The following is a 22328-nucleotide window of genomic DNA, read 5'->3' as shown; positions in this document are numbered from 1 at the left end:
TTAAGAATTCACCCCAAGCAAGGGAGGTAGTGAAGTTAATAACAATCCTTTATAAGCTATAGACCCATTGCATATGACGTCACACTCTCAAAAAGGAGGCAGATCATTGGACAATAGCTAATCTCTGTGCGTAAAAACGTGCGTGTGACCCTGCAGCGTTTCACGTTATGCAAGGGGGAGCTATTGATTTCTTACACAATACAGAACGCATCTCCGAACAATATGCGTAATTTTCGGTGTCAACTCTCTTTTGTGCACGTTTTGTATACGATTTTGACACCCAAAATGACACCCAGGATAGGCACATGCGAGTACGCCGCGCGTATTGCAAGGGGTCTATAAGTAGTAGTTCCAGTCGATTTTTGTACCCTGGCAGTGTTTAACAACAATGAGTTACATACAATGACTAAACAAGAAATAGTTTTCAATTATAGTCTCCAGTTAATCTATCAGATTTTACGTATAGTTATTTCTTGAAGTCATCATCACTTACATGTAAGCAGCAAAGGTTAAATTTGGCTTTTTATTATTGTACTTATGTAAGTCATTAATTTAAATGAATCCTTCATACAGATTTTTAAAGATTATAAAAAAGGTCTAGTTGGTATGACACTGCTCTAAAATTGCAAATGTTGTGGGTTCGATTCGCACCCGAGTAATATGCCTGTGATTTTTGTTACAGAACTCGGGGAAGTACTGAGTATACAGTGCTAACACACACCAGTGTATATGGGTAAAAAACAAAAAAATTGTTGATAAACAAAACTTCTGTTAAAAGTGCTTAAAATGTTAAGTAAGTTGTCAACCACTGGTTCTTTTCAGAACCAAAACTACTCAAAAGAGATTACACTTGACTTACCAACTACTGTTTATATGCGGGCGGAGTCAAATGGGTTAGTTTATTATTTTTTAGAACTAATTTATATCTCTTAACTATTTTGGTTGATCAAGTATTTTAGGAGGAGACGGCACTGGTTGTACTATAATTTTAAATTGTGAAGTATTCCAGAATGAAATTGTAAGAAAAGTAAACACATTTGCTCAGCCAAAACATTTGAAACTGTTTACACAGTGATTTTGTTGAAGAAGTTGAAGAAGAAGAAGAGCGAGAGATACGTAATGGTGAGTTTTGAAAATGTGGTTTATTTTCATGGTTGTTAGCAGGCAATTGTTTGTATGTCGTCTGTGACGCATGAGCAGATGATGCCAAATGTCATTGGATGTTCCGGCAGTGATCGCATGTAGGAAGAAACATGGAGCCTGAAATGTACCCTCCAAAAGCTTACCATTGACCAAAATGAACTGACATTTCCACAGCAGCTGATGTGAGTTATGAAATCCCTTAACGATACAATGTACACCCAATGAACTTGCCAACAAAACTTTAATGCTGGATCTCACTTGGTAGTCTTTCTATACAGTAAAATAAGGACTGCCACCATAAATGTCACAGCACACACAATGAGGCAACTTGGACTGATATGTAACACTAATATAGAAAGGTTTGCAGTAACACCATGTAATGACTATCACTAATGAGTTGGGGTGGTTCTGAAAAGAACTGTTGGTTTAAACTCGACGTTTTGATCAGTATGCTCTGATCGTCTTCTGGAGAAGACGATCAGAACACGATCAGAGCATACTGATCGAAACGTCGAGTTGAAACCAACGGTGTTTTTCAGAACCACCCCAACTCATTAGATATAGTCATGGTAGATATTACATGGTGTTACCGCAAACCTTTCTATATCGTATTTCCACCATGCAAAGTTTCAAATCCTACTTGTAATACTATTGAAACTGACTGAGTACATTTAACATAAGGCTGGTGGTCATACAACGTGTAACTGGGTCACACCCAAGTTTATGATACAAGCGGCAGCAGAAGGATCACCTGAAGGGTGTCCCATTTTTAACTTCAAATATCAAGTAGTAGACTGTAGGAGAAACAGACTGGGTAAGTTTAAATAGGTTGGGGTTGACTGAAACAAGTTTTGGTTACAGCTGCCAAAACACAGCCCTGATTAGACTGAAGTATGTGGTTTAAACATTTTTGACAAAAGGAAATTTCAGGACTCTTGGTGGCAGTAGACTTACCAGGTAAAATCCATTGTTCTCTGTAATGTGCGCATGCTCAGAACTACGTAAACAATGGACATTTACCTGGTAAGTCTGCTGCCACCTACCGTTCCTAAGTCTCCTATTAACAACTTGTTTTCACTCTTTTTATCAAAGGTGTCTCTCATCATGTCCACCTGGCCTTTCCTTGCAAAGTCTGAAGCATTTTCATGGCACTTCCAAGATCTGCAAGATCGACACAGGGCAGATGCTGAGGACTCTGCAATGTGAGCTCTGAAGACACTATCAGAGAGATTTGGAGACATTCAAAGAAACAGAAAGGTGAGTAATCGGTGTGCAGCACACTAAGTAAAATACATGGTGCACAGATTTTCCCTAGAATTAATCAAAATAGATTTGTTCAATCCTTGCTGTGTCTTGTTGTTTCTTCAGTCTTTCCAAAATCTGTTTTTACTCCTGTTTGTATATTTTAACTGATGCATACGTAGCCACAACCAGATCACCAGCTGGTGTGAATGTTATACCATTTGGATGAACACAGCCCTTAATGATACATCCGATGTACTTGCCATCAGGATTGTAATGGTGGATGTCACCTGATGGTGATAGCTTATCCCACGCAGCAACATAGATGCTACCATCCTTGTCGCAACATAAACCACGAGGCAACATGTTATGATTGATATCTACTGAGAATATAATGTCACCATTGTAGCCAATTGATACTAACTTCTTGTCATCCCAGTTGGTGTAGATGAGTTGCTGTTTGTGGATAGTTAAGAATCCACCGATCCCTTGAGCCAGCAATGTATTTATAAGGGATCCATCTTGTCTGTACAGCGAGATTTCTCCATGTACATATCCCACTGCTATGTGATTATTGTCATCCACTGCTATACATGATGGCTGGATCGTTGGCTGTCCACTCAGTGTGAAACAATTGAGACACTTATATTTTCTATTGAAGATCTTAACTTCTGTGTTGTCTACAACAATGAGCTCATCTTTCTTGTTCACAGTCACTCTTCTAGGATGAATGAGACCTTCAATCGACAGCTCTTTTGGGAGGACCTTTGATTGGGCTCTGCTGTCGACTGATATTTTGATCAAGATGCTGCTCTTTAAATCACAGATGACAATGTCGCTATTGCAGTAGGAAGCCGCCTTCGATGCGCATATGTTTTGTATTTGTTTATCTCTGTTCTTATATCTGGTTATTTCTGTTTTCAGTGTCCATGTCAGTTTTGTCTTGGGTTTGCATGTTGTATCTGAAGCAGAAGCTGCTCCTAGTTTCTGTTCTTCTTTGATTCTCAGTCTCTCGAATGTTTTCTGATCACCTTCAAAGTCAAAACAAGTCAGTTCGCTGGTCACTTGTTTGGGCTGTATCTCTGTGTAGTCTTTGAGGTCTTGCAAGAGTTTCTCTATCAGTTGTAGGTTCTCACTGAAGTTCACTTTATATATGTGTTGACTAACTGTAACTTGCATATTCTGTGCTTTTGTCATTTCGGTGTTATTTGTTGTAAGTGCAGTTTCTATTTGTGTGGCTTTGTCTTCATAAGTCTGGGCTAACTCCAACATCAGGTTGTTCTCTTCCTGTCTCATCCGTGCAACCTCTTTGGCAATCTTCTCATCTGTCTTCTTGGAGATCTGTGCTTTGGTGGCAGCAAACATAGAATCTAATGTCTTGCGAGACATACCTATGTCTTCCATAGCAATCTTAAAAGTTATGTGATGTTGTGCTACTGCTGCTAATATTTCATTGGCTTTCTTCTTGTAGTTGTCAACAACCTCATTGAGTTCAGTGGCAGGATGCATTTTGTGGTCCTTAGCAATGCAAGTTGTGCATATCAACTGTTTGCATGAGTCACAGTACATGATAACATCCTTGCCAGTATGCTTGCTACATTTAGAAACGGATTCCTTTCTGCCAGGTGGTTGAATTTCTTGTAGACTTTGTAATTCAGTCTCATGCTCTCTTATTTCATCCAACAAAGAAGTCATTTTGAAGTCCGAACAAAGTTGAGAAACTCTGTTTTTAGTCAAGGAAGTTTGACTTCGACACAATGGGCATATTAGTGTTGGACTAGTTGGGTTAGTCTCTGCTAGGTGTTGAAGGCATTCCAGACAAAATGAATGAAAACACTCCAGCATTTTGGGCTCCTTGAAGCGCTCCATGCAGATTTGACACTCAAGATGTCTGTGGCTGATCTTTTGCAGGAGTGGTTGATCTGTTACTCTTGAGGCCATCTTGACTTGGTACCTGTAAAATCAATGAAGAATGATAACAGCAAAAATTGCATAGCGTACAAAAACATTTGTTTGCGCTGCTTGTCAAGTGTCCACATAGTCACTGATTTTTCCATTGTGGGACTTAAAGGCAGTGGACACTATTGGTAATTACTCAAAATAATTATTAGCACAAAACCTTACTTGGTAAGAGGTTGATAGTATAAAACATTGTGAGAAACGGGTCCATCTGAAGTGAAGTAGTTTTTGAGAAAGAAGATTTACATCGAATTTGATTTCAAGACCTCAGATTTAGAATTTGAGGTCTTGAAATCAAGCATCTGAAAGCGCACAACTTCGTGTGACAAGGGTGTTTTTGCTTTCTTTATTATCTCGCAACTTCGATGACCGATTGAGCTCAAATTTTCAGAGGTTTGTTATTTTATGCATACATGTTGAGATGTACAACAAGTGAGAAGACTGGTCTTTGACAATACCAATAGTGTCCAGGGTATTTAAGCCAGACTAAAGCCTGATTCATACTTTCTGGGACTGCGACTATGAATGCTACAGGATTGTTGACATCACAAAATAGCAACGAATAATTTGCATCACTTGACTTATTTTCAACTCCTGCAAAACATTATCTGCGAAATACAGCTCTTTGACGTCAAAGTTCGTTTTCGCAGTTGCAGGAAGTATGTAACCAGGCTTTATAAAGACAAATTGCCATCAAAAACCTTGGTCTCTTCAACCATCAGCGAAAACGTATTAATTGAGAAATAAGGGTAATCATTCAATCATGAAACGAAAGTAAATGTTCCTAAGCTAACTATCTCTGAAACATACCTTTGCTGTTTGACTCTACTGCAACTTACTTGAATTGTTTATGGAAGAAGTAACTTGGTCCAGGTGAATACAGAATGATTCCGTTCATAGCACTATATTACACACTGCCCCTTACATTTGATCTGCTTATGTAGAAATCCCCTTTCCTGTTAAGAATCTCTGTGTCTTTACAATTAAGCCTACAGCAGTGATGTGTCAATATCAATAGTTCACTTCACTGTGTGAAACACCATAGATGCAGACAGTTACTCAGCAACATTGAACCTATAACCTTTATATTTTGGGGCTGTTAAAGGCAGTTATAGTTTGATGCAGGAAACAAATCATTTGACATAATTCCTTTTATCACCATAAAAGGTACAAGGCCTTATACTCAGCGCAACATTCATTGTACTTGGCATGTTCCCAGCATACACACAGGGCACAAATATTGCAAGCATTAAGTTGTTGTTTTTCCCTGTGCTGCATAGTGCAGAGTTCCAAACTCATTGCTGTGTTTCTGGGTCATGCTGTTTACAATTAAAGTAGCAAATTGATGTATGCTTTGTTTAACCAATCAAAGTGGTTCCCAGCTCGCCAGAATGTTTGTTTTGGTGGGGTTGTTAATTTTATCTCTCACTTCGTCACAGTCATTCGTTTGGAATAGACGCTAATAATTTTTCCACCGCCATCCCACTTACTCCATCGACTATTTGCCACTTTTTTATGGTGGCTGTTTTGCTGCAATGGCATAATTGGAAGGGTTCAGACCGCCATTTTCCTCGTTTGTGGCATTTATTGGACAACCTCTAATAATTATATACACCAATGGAATTTGTTAATTGGTTTTGGTATTGTTGCCATGGCGCTCGAAAGTTTCAAGAGGCTATGTTTCCGACTGAGGTTTCATCGGTGGAAGTGCAACGCACAGTATATATTTTCAACTTAATAATTTCTACAAAACACAGTAAAATTTATCTGGTGTAGGCCTTCACAAATTATATTGCGTTTGTGGCTGCTATATGCAGCGATTTTTTTTTGTAATTTTTTTTTTTTTTAAATAACAAACCTGTGAAAATTTGAGCTCTAAGTTGCGAGAGAATAATGAAAGAAAAAACACCCTTGTCACACGAAGTTGTGTGCGTTCAGATGCTTGATTTCGAGACCTAATCTTGAATTTTGTACCATTGTATTTAACTCTATTTCAGCCCATCAAGCACATAGACTAGAGGGAGTTCAGTTTCGTTTTCTCAAGTTTATTCATAGGACACTAAATAATGGCACTGTTTATAACTTGGATTATCTTGACCTATGTAAAATGTACAGACTTCCACCCCTTAGACAGAGAAGAATATTGAATGACTGTCTATTTCTCTACAAATCTTTCCACAATCATTTTAGCAACACTGAGTTCAACCCCTTTGCCTTACATGTTCCTAACTGTAATACTAGACAGTCTATTAAACACATCTTATATGTGCCAAGGAATCGGGTAGATGTGACAAAGCGTGGCTTTTTGTCAAGGATTTCCTGCACATATAATAGTATCCATGGTTCTTGTGATGTGTTCGGAGCCCCTCCTCTTTATTCCTTTCGTGGTCAGGTTTTGAGCGCCATATCCTCTTCCAGTAACTAATGTATACATGTATTTACAGTGTTTTGTTTTATTTTATTTGGTATTGTTTACATTGATTTTTTTTTTTTTTTTTTTTTGTGGTCTGTTTCTGTTCCCTATTTTATTTTACTTAATCTTCAATGTATGCTTTAATTTTCTTTCCTAAGATGATTCTATTTTAATTGTTAACTTTGTACGTATCGGATTGTTTTTACATAGGCTATATGAATATTTCTTATTGGTTTTGTTTGTATCCTTTCCTGTAATTGGCGTCTCGTCCGCTGTTGGTTTGGTCAATAAATATAATTCCTGGGGTGCGTTTTGGGAGGTTGTACCCAATAACTGTTTCAGTTGACTTGGCCATCGTTTAAACACTAATCAGTGATCAAAACAAGTATTGGTTACAGCTGCCAAAACGCACCCTTGATTAGACTGAAGTATGTGGTCAGACATTTTTGACAATAGGGAACTTTCAGGACTCTTGGTGGCAGTAGACTTACCAGGTAAAATCCATTGTTCTCTGTAATGCGCGCATGCTCAGAACTACGTAAACAATGGACATTTACCTAGTAAGTCTGCTGCCACCTACCGTTCCTAAGTCTCCTATTAACAACTTGTTTTCACTCTTTTTATCAAAGGTGTCTCTCATCATGTCCACCTGGCCTTTCCTTGCAAAGTCTGAAGCATTTTCATGGCACTTCCAAGATCTGCCAGATCGACAGTTAGTCTCAGCCTCACAGGGCAGATGCTGAGGACTCTGCAATGTGAGCTCTGAAGACACTATCAGAGAGATTTGGAGACATTCAAAGAAACAGAAAGGTGAGTAATCGGTGTTGAAGCCCCCTTGGGCGGTGCTGGGCGGTGCAGGGTGGGCATGCCCAATTTCAAAATTTTGTGCAGCACACTAAGTAAAATACATGGTGCACAGATTTTCCCTAGAATTAATCAAAATAGATTTGTTCAATCCTTGCTGTGTCTTGTTGTTTCTTCAGTTTTTCCAAAATCTGTTTTTACTCCTGTTTGTATATTTTAACTGATGCATACGTAGCCACAACCAGATCACCAGCTGGTGTGAATGTTATACCATTTGGATGAACACAGCCCTTAATGATACATCCGATGTACTTGCCATCATGACTGTAATGATGGATGTCACCTGATGGTGATAGCTTATCCCACGCAGCAACATAGATGCTACCATCCTTGTCGCAACATAAACCACGAGGCAACATGTTACGATTGATATCTACTGAGAATACAATGTCACCATTGTAGCCAATTGATACTAACTTCTTGTCATCCCAGTTGGTGTAGATGAGTTGCTGTTTGTGGATAGTTAAGAATCCACCGATCCCTTGAGCAAGCAATGTACTTATGAGGGATCCATCTTGTCTGTACAGCGAGATTTCTCCATGTACATATCCCACTGCTATGTGATTATTGTCATCCACTGCTATACATGATGGCTGGATCGTTAGCTGTCCACTCAGTGTGAAACAATTGAGACACTTGTATTTTCTATTGAAGATCTTAACTTTTGTGTTATCTACAACAATGAGCTCATCTTTCTTGTTCACAGTCACTCTTCTAGGATGAATGAGACCTTTAATCGACAGCTCTTTTGGGAGGACCTTTGATTGGGCTCTGCTGTCGACTGATATTTTGATCAAGATACTGCTCTTTAAATCACAGATGACAATGTCGCTATTGCAGTAGGAAGCCGCCTTCGATGCGCATATGTTTTGTATTTGTTTATCTCTGTTCTTATATCTGGTTATTTCTGTTTTCAGTGTCCATGTCAGTTTTGTCTTGGGTTTGCATGCTGTGTCTGAAGCAGAAGCTGCTCCTAGTTTCTGTTCTTCTTTTATTCTCAGTCTCCCGAATGATTTCTGATCATCTTCAAGGTCAATGTAAGTCAATTCGCTGGTCACTTGTTTGGGCTGTATATCTGTGTAGTCTTTGAGGTCTTGCAAGAGTTTCTCTATCAGTTGTAGATTCTCGCAGAAGTTCACTTCATTGATGTGTTGATTAACTACAACTTGCATATTCTGTGCTTTTGTCATTTCATTGTTATTTGTTGTAAGTGCAGTTTCTATTTGTGTGGCTTTGTCTTCATAAGTCTGGGCTAACTCCAACATCAGTTTGTGCTCTTCCTGTCTCATCCGTGCAACCTCTTTGGCAATCTTCTCATCTGCCTTCTTGGAGATCTGTGCTTTGGTGGCAGCAAACATAGAATCTAATGTCTTGCGAGACATACCTATGTCTTCCATAGCAATCTTAAAAGTTATGTGATGTTGTGCTACTGCTGCTAATATTTCATTGGCTTTCTTCTTGCAGTTGTCAACAACCTCTTTCAGTTCAGTGGCAGGATGCATTTTGTGGTCCTTTGCAATGCAAGTTGTGCATATCAACTGTTTGCATGAGTCACAGTACATGATAACATCCTTGCCAGTATGCTTGCTACATTTAGAAACGGATTCCTTTCTGCCAGGTGGTTGAATTTCTTGTAGACTTTGTAATTCAGTCTCATGCTCTCTTATTTCATCCAACAAAGAAGTCATTTTGAAGTCCGAACAAAGTTGAGAAACTCTGTTTTTAGTCAAGGAAGTTTGACTTCGACACAATGGGCATATTAGTGTTGGACTAGTTGGGTTAGTCTCTGCTAGGTGTTGAAGGCACTCCAGACAAAATGAATGAGAACACTCCAGCATTTTGGGCTCCTTGAAGCGGTCCATGCAGATTTGACATTCAAGATGTCTGTGGCTGATCTTCTGTAAGACTGACTCGACTGTTATTCTTTCAGCCATCTTGCTTGATCGGTGAAAGAGCTTGAATTGTTTAGCTGAAAATTTAATGACAAATAAAAATAGATCAACAATCCAAACGGTCTAGGGCATCAGACTCAAGTACAGAGCGTGGGTTCAAAACACGATCTTGAGTAGCGCACTTAACCATAAATTGCTTCTCTTGACCCAGTTGTCTAAATGGGAAACAATGAGCGTTAATATGGCATGTTGGATTGAAATGATCTGATTTCAAGGAGACCTTACAAAGCACACTTTTTAAGTCAATATCCCATCACGGAAAAAGTTTGTATTTGATTTGCTTTACATCTACTAGCCCAGGAGTAGACCACATTGCTGTTTTGTGTTTAAGTTGAACATCCTAAATCATAAATTTGATAAACTTAACAGTCAAATAATCGAACACTTTTTCTAAACTGTTGTGTACTGCTGCATGAAGACATAGTTTGCTGAAGGGCAGCCGTGCTTTTTATGAATTTTTCCGTATCATATGAACAAAATATTTGGCTATCTTTTCTGCTGTGTTTTATTCCATAAATAAATACACTTTGAGTAAAGAGTTTGATCATATTATCCATCTGTCCAAATTGTACAGTCGAGTGAGACATGAATAGAGAAACTGACACATTGGATGGTGTACAATATTTCTCAAAATAACTCAATAAATCCTACTCTGGTTTCCCTTGACTTTATCTATACTGTAAATAACTTACTTGAATTGGAAGAAACTAAGACAATGGCTTGAAACACAGAATTTCAATCAACAATTTGTTGGACTATGGTAGAGTGACACACCTTAGTTGTTACTAGTTCAGTCTGACTATGGATGTGGCGTATGTGAAAAAAAAAATCTATTTTAAGTTCTTTGTGGTGGTTGAATGTGCTTAATGCATGAATAACTTTAAGTAGACTTGCTTTGGATGAAAAAATTAAATTCTGGGGATTTGTGTGTAGGTTGGATATTCATCAAATTTGACAGGTTATTATGTGAAGGTTGCTAAGGGCATGTTTATTGGCTGGCTCTGTTAGAATGTGTATCACACAAATGGAACTGACTTGATATGGGTTTGTTGGCCTGTTTTGAAAAGCATAGAGATGTAGTTGGTTGAAGGTATGTGTATAAAAGCAAAGCTTGATATTAATACGCATTCTCCAGCATTGCACCTCGTCTTTGGAACTCACTGCCGCTTGCCCTCAGAACACAAAGTAATCCCTCAACCTTCAAACGGCAGCTCAAAACACATCTCTTCAAACAGTTATCTTAATCATGGACTCTTGACTTTCGGAACCGGCGCCCTTGAATGGCATTTTCTTTGTCAGATTCTGTGCGCTTTATAAGTGCTGTACATTATTATTATTAATTTCTTCCTCCTTGTTTGAACCCTACAATGCATAAATTCTGCTCAAGGGGTTCTGTGTGGTGGTTGGTGGTTGGATATTCATCAAATTTGAAAGAATATTATGTGAAGGTTGCTATTAAGGTCGTGTTTATTAATGGCTGGCTCTGTTAGAGTGTTTATCACAGAAACAGAACCGTAGTAGAAAAGTAGTAAAGCTTATTTGTGGTTGGTTGGAGGGATGTGTAAGCAAAGCTTGAAAGTGATATGTGGAATTTCTTCCTCTGTATTTAAACCCTTCAGCTCCTCAAAGACATTTTTACAATCTTTAGATCTTTTATCCTGTACTCTGATCATCTTTTATGTCAGGTGATCCCCACCTTGTCTTCACACGAGATCCTAAGTGAATCCCAGACTCCCAGGTCAGATGCTGAGGACTTTACAGGTGAAGCTCTAAAGACACTATCAGGGAGAGTTGGTTCTTACAAGACACAGAAAGCTCACAATGAGAGGTGAGTGAGATTCTTGACTTTCAAACTCTGATGTATTTATTTCATACCAATAACTTTTAGGTTGAAAGTCTGTAACTCCAGAAAGTTCCACACATTTATGCGTTTTATTTATACAACTGAAAAATATATATCGTCATTCATTTTACAGCGTATTATGGAAAGAGAAATTATACAGCTTCAAGATTCGCGTGGTACATAAACTTGCACACTCTCAAAAAGGAGGCAGATCATTGGAATAGCTGTTCTCTGTGCATAAAAGCGTGGGCGTGACCTCAGCGTACCTGTAGCATTTCGCGTTATGCAAGGGGGAGTTATTGATTTCTTACACAATACAGAACGATTGCGCCTCCGAACAATGTGCGTAATTTTGGGTGTCAACTCTCTTTTGTGCATGTTTGTATACGATTTTGACACCCAAAAAGACACCCAGGATAGGCACATGTGAGTTCGCTGCCTGAGTTACAAGGGGGTATATAATCATTGAGATGGAAAGTTAACATGTTTAATTAACACAGGCAACTTTTGCCAAGCCATGAATTTAACAAATATAACATTTGTGCATTATAAGAAATAATTCTTTAAAAAATTGCTTTATCAATATAGAGTTTGCTTTAATAGCAAAGTTGAGATATTTCTTTAAAACTGAATTTGCGCTTACTATATGCTACACTTCACTCCTTTTACCTTCTTTTTAAAATTTACCACAAATAATACAACTCAAAGAAAATGTGACCAATATGAGTTATCATTTTACCTCTACACTATATGCTATTCTCAAAATATCATTTTTCAAGTCGGGCTATTTTTCCTAGAAGGGCCTTGTATTTAAACCTGGTGGTTTCAGGTTCAAATCCTTCTCTAGTCAATCTGTCTTTTTTTCACCACAATTTGAAAAGCCTCATTACTCCATTTATTACTGTCCATTTACCATGCTCTATGGTTAAATTGGAATGGGAAGTATTTATATTTGCAGTACCACATTCATAGTTATAAAATCTTGTTTCAAAGCTTAACTTGTGAATGCTGTTCCAAGTAGCAACATCATGACATAAAAGATATCCCAAGACGGAAGACCTTAATGTTGGTTTCTGAGTTGAATATGATATCAGATTACAATCTTTCAAATACATGGTTAGTTGATGTTAAGATTTAGAAACAGACCCCTTGCTAGGTGGATGAGTTTCTTGTTGTTTGTTTGTAGTTCAGTCTAATGCTGATCTATTTCATCTAACAAAGAAGTAATTTTAAAGTCAGTTGGTAGATCAGCAACTCCTTTTCCAATGAGTGAAGTTTCGGCGCGACACACTGGGCATGTTAGTTTTGTACTAGTTGGCTTAGTCTCTGCAATTTGTTGGAGGCATTTCAGGCAATATGAATGAGAACACTTCAGCATTTTGGGCTCCTTGAAGCGGTCCATGCAGAGTGGACACTCAAGATGTTTCTTTAAGACTGACTCGACTGTTATTCTTTCAGCCATGTTGTATGAATGTTGAAATAGTTTGAACTGTTAACCTGTAAATTAGAAAAAAAGAGGAAAATACCAACATTGAACTAATCTACTTTGGATTAATAGATTACAGGGTTTTGGTTTTGCTGTTTTGTTGTTGTTGTTGTTTTTACCTCAACAGTTACTGGTGAACAATATAAATCATTATCTTCCAGTACGCGCTAATCCTCCAATCAGTTGCTGGAACCGGAGTGTGATATCAAGAGATAACCTACTCCCAGTTTTTATGTTGCACTCTGAGTGTCAACACGTTAGTGCAAAAATTACATTCTAAACTTTGCGCATGCATGCTGTTCGTCATGATATTACGCTCTGAAATTTTAAACTTAAGGTTGGCTTAAATGAGGCTGGAAAATAAATTTGTTATCACATGCGTGTTTGTGGAATAACAGACGCGCTATATTTTCATATTCCACTCGCGCTTGTGTGATAACTTACTTTATTTGTCAGTCACAAAATTTATCTGTAAATGTTTTCAGTGTCTTTTTTGGAGGTGCAACTGTATAAATTGAAAAAACGATGGTATTATTGCGCATCTTGACCGTTAAAGAGACCTTAACAAAGAAATCTGAACTTGCTTGAAGACAACTTGGGTGATGTCGAATCGTAGCAAATTGCAACTGGGCTGAAAATACTGAACTCTTTGGAAATTTTCAATTTTTTCACGATTTGGTTGGACATTTGGCTAAGGAGTTACAGACCACCATGACCTCTGTTCTGCTGGTTTGTGATAGGCTATTACTGGTGCAGCCAGTCCATTTAGTAATGCAAGCTCTCTTTAACTAGGGTGGTTTTCAAAGATACTCAACAAGATTGTCTGTCTCTATTTGATGTTTTAACCTAGATTTATGATAGATTACAAAGTTGTACATCTTTTATAAACACAAAAAAGACACAGAAACTTATTCACCCCATTCTTCGAAAACCCTATTTCAAAAAGAAACTTCTTAATATCGTTGACGACTCCAAGTAAACACCAACCAACCTTGCCTTGTTTAGACAAACAAGCGACATGGGTTGCCAGTCTTGAACTACACGCAGGCCATGGAGGCCAGTGCATCTGAGGCCGTGTCCGAAACGGCGACTTCGGCTACAGCTACGGCTAGATCGCGCGCGTCTGCCTATTCTTCAACACTGACAGACGCGCTGATCTAGACGTAGCTGTAGCCGAAGACGCCGTTTCGGACACGGCCTTAGTCTTGGCCTTGGTGCCCCTCAAAAGTGCCCTTTGCTAAATAAAACGACCTTGCCCTTTTCAAAAAATATAATTCCTGGCCTGGGATTTTTTGGGAGTGACACTTAGAAATAAACATTAAAAATCAATATACTGGTACCCATCCTGTATTTATTTCCATTTTGGAGGGTCCAACATTGCAGCATTAAAAACATGGCAAAATATAGGATGGCACAATACTCATGTTACACGGACAAGGATCTATGTGGTAGTGATTGTAAAAATGTCTAAATCTATAGGACACATCCTAAAAGAAAATTTAAGGTAAACATTATCCAACTTACTCAAAGTCCAAGCTTTCTTGTCATCCAAGGTAATATAAGCTGTATTTGAGGATTGTGGTGATGACAGTATGTGTTACAAAACACGATACAAGAGCTGATTTATTTTCAGTCGCAATGTGTCAACAACAAATGTACAGCACATACAACACCTTGCTTCTATTGTAACTTTATAATCAAAGGTTGTCTGACACACCCTAAAACCACTAAATTATGATTAGCAGTTCTCTGAAATTGTCTGGGCTGTCGTGACGTATCGAACATTATATGTAAATAAACATGGACTTTAAACACACTCAATGTGATGTACATTGAGATAACGATGCGTTAATCATGAACTTTACTCATTCAGAATGAATTCAAATTGGTATAGTATTCTAGTCTAGGTATTTTTATCAACAATAAGTTGTATAACCAGTTCTCCCAGCGAAAAAAGGGTCAAGGTATTGAAGATGTGGTAGTTTTATTCAATTTTCCAACTAAGCAAAAACTTGGCGATAAATTCTCAAGCCGATGTTGCACTGTTTCTTTAATTGTCTTCAAGCATGATGATTGATAAAATGTTGACGACAGTGTATCTTATTATGTTTGAAGATTGTTCACTGTTATTGAGCAGTATTTAGAACAAACAATACCTTCCTTTTATCAGTGATGAGAAACATTGACTTTTACTTTCTTTGTAAGATTTACCACAAATAATACAACTCAAAGAACATCCTCTACACTGTATGTTGTTCTAAAAATATCATGATTCAGGTAAGGCTGTTTTTACCTAGAAGGGCCTTGTGTTTAAACCTGGTGGTTTCAGGTTCAAATCCTGCTCTAGTCAATCTGCCTTTTTTCACAACAATTTGAAAAGCCTCATGACTCCATTTACTACTGTCCATTTACCATGACATATTATTGTTAAACTGAAAAAGGGAAGTAGTTGCATATTTGCAGACCACATTCATATTTAGAAAATCTTGTTTCAAATCCTGACTTAGAACTATGTCATTCATTTTACAAAAAATGAATGATATTGCAAGTAGCAATATCATGGCATAAAAGATATCCCAAGACTTGGTGTTGGTTTCTGAGTTGAATATGATATCACATTACAATCTTTTAGATACATGTAGTTAGTTGATATTAATAACTATAACATACAATTTAAAAGGCGCACAGTATCTGAAATAAAACCATTGAAAGGCGCTGGATGCTAGCAAGCGGACAAACTAAATAGATTAGTCGTGAGGTTGTTCTTGAATGTTGACAGATCAGGTGTGTCTCTCAGCTTGTCTGGCAACGAATTTCAGAGACGCGGCGTGCAGCTGGAACAGGCCAGTCTCCGTAGCTTGCCAGACGAGTTTCTTTAACATAGAGTATGTGTGATGAAGATGAGGATCTGAAGCATGGTCTCATGTTCTGAGTTCTTGCAAGAGTTCTTGAAAATGCAACCAACAGGTAGTTGGTGTTGAAAACATTTTTTTCTTTCTAAACCAATACCTTAATTACATCATATATTCATATCCCAGTGTGCAATTGATGTGAGGCTCGATACAGACAGAGTTGCAGAAATTCAAGGGTGTCAAATACAGAATCAAAATTTGATAAAACTGCTGGACTTACCCCTTGTGATTTTTTCAATTTTTCTGCCTAAATTTGATAAAAACTGCTGAACTTACTATTACCCCTTGTCATTTCTTTTTTCTTCTCCAGAAGTAATCCAGACAAAGATTGTCCGATCAGAATTTTTATCACAGGAATGGAACTGACTTGATATGGGTTTGTTTGTAGGATTTTAAAAGCATAGAGGTTATTGTTGTGGTTGGTTGAATGGATGTGTAAACAAAGCTTGCTAATAATACATTTCTTTTTCCTTTTTTAGACCGTGCTACTCCCCAAAGACATTTTTATAATCTTTGGATCTTTTATCCTGTACTCTCATCTTCTTTTATGTCAGGCGATCCTCATCTTGTCTTCACACAAGATCCTAAGTGAGTCTCAGACTCCTAGGTCAGATGCTGAGGACTTTACAAGCGAAGCTCTGAAGACGCTATCAGGGAGAGTTGGCTCTTACAAGAAACAGAAAGCTCACAATGAGAGGTGAGTGAGATTCTTGACTTTCAAACTCTGATGTATTTATTCCTTATCAATCATTTAAACATGTGCAACATGGTAGTTTGAATGATCTGTAATTCCAGAAAGTTTAACAGACTCTTTTTTATGCGTTTTATTTTTACAATTGAAATTTTTCTCGTCATTCATTTTACACCAGTGGACGAAGAAAATATACAGTTTAAAGAATCTGTATTGTCCATAATATTACGCTGCACAGTACGCAAGCTTTGGTTATGGGAAACGTTGGAATGCTAGGTGGCAGCAGCCTTTCTGGGTAAACTTCCATTGTTTCCGTAGTTGAGCATGTGCACATTACCGAGAACAATGGATTTCCCAGGTCAAAATTCCAGTTGAACCTAGTTAACTGGTGTCAACTGGTTCAACTGGATAGTGACCAAACTCGTCCATTTTCCATATTAACCAACTGGTTTGGACTAGTTTTAACTGTGTTCAACTAGGTTGAAATTATAAACCAGTTGGTTTCTGTCCATTTTCCATATTAAAGCAACTGGTTTTAACTGTGTTTAACTAGTTTATCAACTGGTTTCAACTAGTTCCAGTTAAACCCAGTTTAACTAGGTTCAACTGGAAGTTTGACCTGGGTTACTTGGTAACTCTACTGCCGCTTAGTGTCACAAAAGTTCCCTAACTGTCACTAAATATTACTAGCCTTTAAGAAGGAAAGTTAACTGGTTTAATTAAAACGGCAACTTCTTCCAAGCTACAAGTAACATTAATAACAAACAAATACACCTATAGGAACCTGGTTCCAATCACACCGGGAGCACAACTTGGATTGGGTTTTCAGTCCCTACTTGACTGTGGGGTTTTTCCTTTGAATAAGTCTCTTGGGTTTTCCGTCCACATCTAAAACTGAAACTTCTTCTCTCCATTGTGTTCTTGGTTAGTACATGTATAAAAATTAAGTTTGGTTTTCTGAGAGTTCTTGGCTGCAAAACCAGAATAAACGAAATGGAAAAAAACCCACAATAATAACATGAATATTTATAATGCGCAGGTATCCATCACACAAGATGCTCATGGCGCAAAACCGGAAAACCAATTGAAAGAAAAAAGTATAAATATATACAAAGCTACTACATGAACCTTATAGAAAAACATAACAATACTTTATTGACTATAAGCTTGTGTGCACAACCATGTTTTGAGGATTTCCTTAATAAAACTACTCACATGGATATGTTGCGAATGATTTGAGGAAGTTTATTCCAAAGAAGAGGACCAGCAATGAAATGAAAATAATAATAATAATAATATCCCGTTTGTATATAGCCATTTTCACACCCGGAGGGCGTCCCAAAGTGCTTCACATTATTACCCCTGGTCAATTCTCTAATTCCCTCCTTGAACCATCTCAGCTCCCTGGTGGGGAGCATGCAGCCTATGCAACATTAATATGTGCTACTCGACTAAATCAATCACAAGAACCATCTGTGCCCTCACAGGTATCCATTTACCCCTGGGTGGAGAGAAGCAATTATAGTATCTTGCTAAGGGACACAAATGTCACGCCCGGGATTCAAACTCTCACTCTACTGAACCGAAGCACCAGAGCTTGAGTTTCGTGCTCTTATCCGCTCGGCCATGACTGCTAATCCCAAACATTACCCGCATTCATGCCCTTTTTGATACAACACAAGGTTCATTTGTGTATTTACTTATTGTAATATATTTTAACTGAATCGTCTGTGGCCATGACCAGATCTCCAGCTGGTGTCAGTATTATACAATTGGGACGAGTCCACTTCATAATACATCCGATGAAATTGCCTTTAGGACTGTAATGTTGGATCTCACCGTAAGATGTACCCCTTTCACATACAGCAATGTAGATCCTGCCATCCTTTTCATCACAACACACACCATTCGGACCCCCAACCGGCAATGAACGATGAGGCAAACGTGTATTTACTGAGAATACAGTACCACCAAAGTAATCCAATGCTACTAACTTAACAACACCCATGTTAGTGTACAGATAGATGATCTGCTGTTTGTGGATGGTAAAGTGTCTACCGATTCCTGGTGCTGGCAGCTTTCTGATGAGGGATCCATCTGGTTCGTGTAAAGAGATCTCACTGTTTCTCCAGGAAACCACTGCTATCAGATTGTTTTCATCCACTGCAATGCATGATGGCCTGTTGACTCTGAACTGATGGATACAGCGATAATTGCCATTGAAGATTTTAACTTCTGTGTTATCTACAACAATGAGCTCATCATTCTTGTTCACAGTCACTCTGCTTGGATTAATGAGACCTTTAATCGACAGCTCTTTTGGGAGGACCTTTGATTGCGCAATGCTGTCGGCTGATATTTTGATCAAGCTTCTTCGCTTGAAATCACACACAACAATGGTGCTATTGTGATAGGAAGCAACATCTGATGCACAGATGTTTTGTATTTGTCTATTTATGTCCATGAACCTGGTTATTTTTGTAAATTTTGTCCAAGGTTTGTATGGTTGCTGTGTTGCCGCAGCACTAGCTGCATCTTCTAGCTCTAGTCTATCTTTCATCACCAATCTCCCAAGTGATGTTTGATCATCTTCATAGTCTATGTAAGTCAACCCATTGGGCATGTTCATTGGTTGTATCTTTGTATGTGCTTGGAGGTTTTGCAAGAGCTCTTCAATGAGATTTAGATTCTCACAAAAGTTCAGTTCATCCATGAGTTGATTAACCATCTCTTCTGTATTCTGTCCTTTTGTCACTTCAATGTTATTTGTGGCGATTGCAGTTTCTATTTTAGTGGCTCTGTCTTTATAAGCCTGGGCCAATTCTACCATCAGTTTCTTTTCTTCCCCTCTTATCCTTGCAGCCTCCTTGGCAATCTCCTCATCTGCCTTCTTGGAGATCTTTGCTTTGGTGGCAACAAACATAGTGTCTAACAGCTTCTGACACATACCAATGTCTTTCAAAGCGGTCATGAAATTATTGCGATGTTGTCCGACTTCTGCTAATATTGTTTTCGTTTTTTTCTTGCATTTGTCTAAAACCTCATTCAGTTCAGTGGCTGGATGCATTTTGTGATCTTTTGCAATGCAAGTTGTGCATATCAACTGTTTGCATGAGTCACAGTACATAATAACATCCATATCAGTATGCTTGCTACATTTAGAAACAGACCCCTTACTACGTGGTTGAACTGCTTGTTGTTTTTGTAGTAAACTTTCATGCTGTTCAATTTCATCTAACATAGAAGTCAACCTAAAGTCAGTTCGTAGTTCAACAACTCCTTTTCCAAACAGGAAAGTTTCAGCGCGACACACTGGGCATATAAGTGTTGGACTAGTGTGGTTAGTCTCTGCAAGTTGTTGGAGGCATTGCATGCAATATGAATGAGAACACTCCAGCATTTTGGGCTCCTTGAAGCGATCCTTGCAGATTTGACATTCAAGATGTCTGTGGCTGATCTTTTGTAAGACTGACTCAACTGTTATTCTTTCAGCCATCTTGTTTGATCGGTGAAAGAGCTTGAAAGCTGAAAAATTAATGACAAATAAAAATAGATCAACTGTCCAATTGGTCTACGGCATCAGACTCAAGTTCAGAATGCAGGTTCAAACATGTTCTTGAGTAGCCCACTTAAAGACAGTGGACACTATTGGCAATTGTCAAAGACCAGTTTTCGCACTTGGTGTATCTCAACATATACATAAAATAACAAACCTGTGAAAATTTGAGCTCAATCGGTCGTCGAAGTTGCGAGATAATAATGAAAGAAAAAAACACCCTTGTCACACGAAGTTGTGTGCTTTTACATGGTTGATTTCGAGACCTCAAATTCTAAACTTGAGGTCTTGAAATCAAATTCGTGGAAAAATATTTTGAAATGCTTCTCGAAAACTATGTCACTTTAGAGGGAGCCGTTTCTCACAATGTTTTATACCATCAACCTCTCCCCATTACTCATTACCAAGAAAGGTTTAGAGCTAATAATTATTTTGGGTAATTACCAATAGTGTCCACTGCCTTTAACCATAAATTGCTTCTTTTGACCCAGTTGTTTAAGTTGGAAACATTGAGTGTTAATACGGCATTATGAACTACAATAATTGCATTTCAAGGTCTCTGAAAAAGATGACTGTGCCTTGAGTTGGTGAAGTTTTCAGATGTGTTTTATTCCACAAATAGTTATACCTTGAGTAAAGGGTCTGGTCATATTATCCATCTGTCCTGTATGTGTCTCTCAAAACAAATACAACGTTTCAGCCTTAAAATGTCTCATACAATCCTACTTTTTTTTTTTTTTTTACTTTACCTGTACTGTTAATAACTTACTTGAGTTGGAAGAAACCAAGACAATGGCTTGAAACAAAGCATCAAATCAAATGTTGAACATTGCAGAATTTCAATCAACAATCTGTTGGACTATGGTAGAGTGACACACCTTAGTTGTTACTAGTTCAGTCTGACTATGGATGTGATGAATGTGGGAAAAACCAAAATCTATATTGAGTTCTTTGTTGTGGTTGAATGGAGTTTGAAAGACTTTGAGAAGGCTTTTACAAAAATTTGTCAAGTGTGACAAGTTATTGGGTTATGAAGGTTGCTGCGTTCATGTTAACTGTATGTTTCCGGATTTGTCTATGTGGTTAGTGTTTCATAGGAATGTGCTGACTTGATTTATTTGTGTAACTTGTTAAAGGGAAGGTATATGTTTGGTTATAACTGGCCGGACGCATTTTGAGAATAATAATAACAACGGAAATTTTTATACAGCGCATTTCACAATAACTGTCATTAGTGCCCTGATCATTGGGCCAATAATAATGATAATATTAAAACTAATAACAATAACAAATTCTTATATAGCGCATTTCCCAATAACCGTATAAATGCCCTTTACATTAGGCCAATAACATCCCTTACTCTCAGCTGCCGGTAAGGCGCTTGTGGGTTTTCATACACAATATCAACCTCTACCCATTGATACCGCTGGGAGAAGAGAAGCAATTATAGTAAAGTATTTTGCTCAAGGACACAAGTGACACGACCGGGATTCGAACCCACACTCCGGTGACTGCACCAGAACTTGAATTCGATGCTCTTAACCACTCAGCCATGACACACTACAATAACAATCCTTTATTCTGTCTCAGCCTTCTGGGAAGGTACAATAGGCAACCATAGCGCTCCAAAGGCTTTTTCATACAGAGTACCACAGATACCCCATTTATACCCCTGGGTGAAGAGAAGCAATTACAGTAAAGAATCTTGCTTAAGGATACAATTGCCACGACTGGGATTTGAACCCACACTCCGATGACTTAACCACCAGAACTTGAATTTGATGCTCTTATCCACTTAGCGATGACACCCTACAAATGCAATGTTAGACAGTTTTTTTTAAACTTTGATCCATTATGTAAATAATAATAATACTCTGTCATCCTCTTGTACCCTCACAGGTGTCCTTCATGCTACCCAAGAGGCTCATGGATGCTGAAGCTCTTATCTTGGCAGCCCTTGACCCACAAGACCCTTCTAATACTCCCAGGGCAGATGGTGATGACTCTACCAACTTTAAACAGAAATTTGCCAGAAAGCCTTGTGTATTTATCAATGTTTGTCAGTGAAAATGCAACAAGGCTTGTGTGCGTATCAAATGCAATAGGTATAGCCTTGTGTATTTATCAATTTTTTTGTAAAATGCAACAAGGCTATATATATATTACCTAATATACATGTCAAATCATTTTGCTCTAAAATGCAACAAGTCTAAAAGCTTTGTTTACTTGTCAAATTTAACATGATAATGCAACAAGGACATAGCCTT

At 38.1% G+C, this 22328-nt stretch overlaps 3 protein-coding genes across 3 annotated transcripts; all 3 read right to left on the bottom strand.

Annotated features, from left to right (window-relative positions):
* Nucleotides 1-2529: 2529 nt before the first annotated feature.
* Nucleotides 2530-4335, bottom strand: LOC117304747 (probable E3 ubiquitin-protein ligase MID2). Its single transcript, XM_033789349.1, has one exon. It carries the CDS (start codon nt 4324-4326, stop codon nt 2530-2532), a length of 1797 nt encoding a protein of 598 aa, XP_033645240.1. The 5' UTR covers nt 4327-4335.
* A 2692-nt stretch (nt 4336-7027) lies between these two features.
* On the bottom strand, nt 7028-10302 carry LOC117304462 (E3 ubiquitin-protein ligase TRIM7-like). The gene is made up of 2 exons (XM_033788938.1): nt 10266-10302; nt 7028-9590 (listed from the first exon to the last, which is right to left on the bottom strand). Exon 2 carries the CDS (start codon nt 9553-9555, stop codon nt 7759-7761), a length of 1797 nt encoding a protein of 598 aa, XP_033644829.1. The 5' UTR covers nt 9556-9590; nt 10266-10302; the 3' UTR covers nt 7028-7758.
* Nucleotides 10303-18201: 7899 nt separating this feature from the next.
* On the bottom strand, nt 18202-20953 carry LOC117304461. Its single transcript, XM_033788937.1, has 2 exons — nt 20831-20953; nt 18202-20030 (listed from the first exon to the last, which is right to left on the bottom strand). Exon 2 carries the CDS (start codon nt 19999-20001, stop codon nt 18202-18204), a length of 1800 nt encoding a protein of 599 aa, XP_033644828.1. The 5' UTR covers nt 20002-20030; nt 20831-20953.
* Between the last annotated feature and the right edge of the window lie 1375 nt (nt 20954-22328).

This window comes from Asterias rubens, chromosome 21 (genome assembly GCF_902459465.1).
Source record: "Asterias rubens chromosome 21, eAstRub1.3, whole genome shotgun sequence".
NCBI classification, from domain to species: Eukaryota; Metazoa; Echinodermata; class Asteroidea; order Forcipulatida; family Asteriidae; genus Asterias; species Asterias rubens.
Note: the sequence above shows the minus strand (reverse complement) of the source record. Positions and strands in the feature narration are given on the sequence as shown.

What these genes read in the sequence shown, in the direction of transcription:
- LOC117304747 (XM_033789349.1), bottom strand. Translation starts at nt 4,326, where the DNA reads ATGGCCTCAAGAGTAACAGATCAACCACTCCTGCAAAAGATCAGCCAC.
- LOC117304462 (XM_033788938.1), bottom strand. Translation starts at nt 9,555, where the DNA reads ATGGCTGAAAGAATAACAGTCGAGTCAGTCTTACAGAAGATCAGCCAC.
- LOC117304461 (XM_033788937.1), bottom strand. Translation starts at nt 20,001, where the DNA reads ATGGCTGAAAGAATAACAGTTGAGTCAGTCTTACAAAAGATCAGCCAC.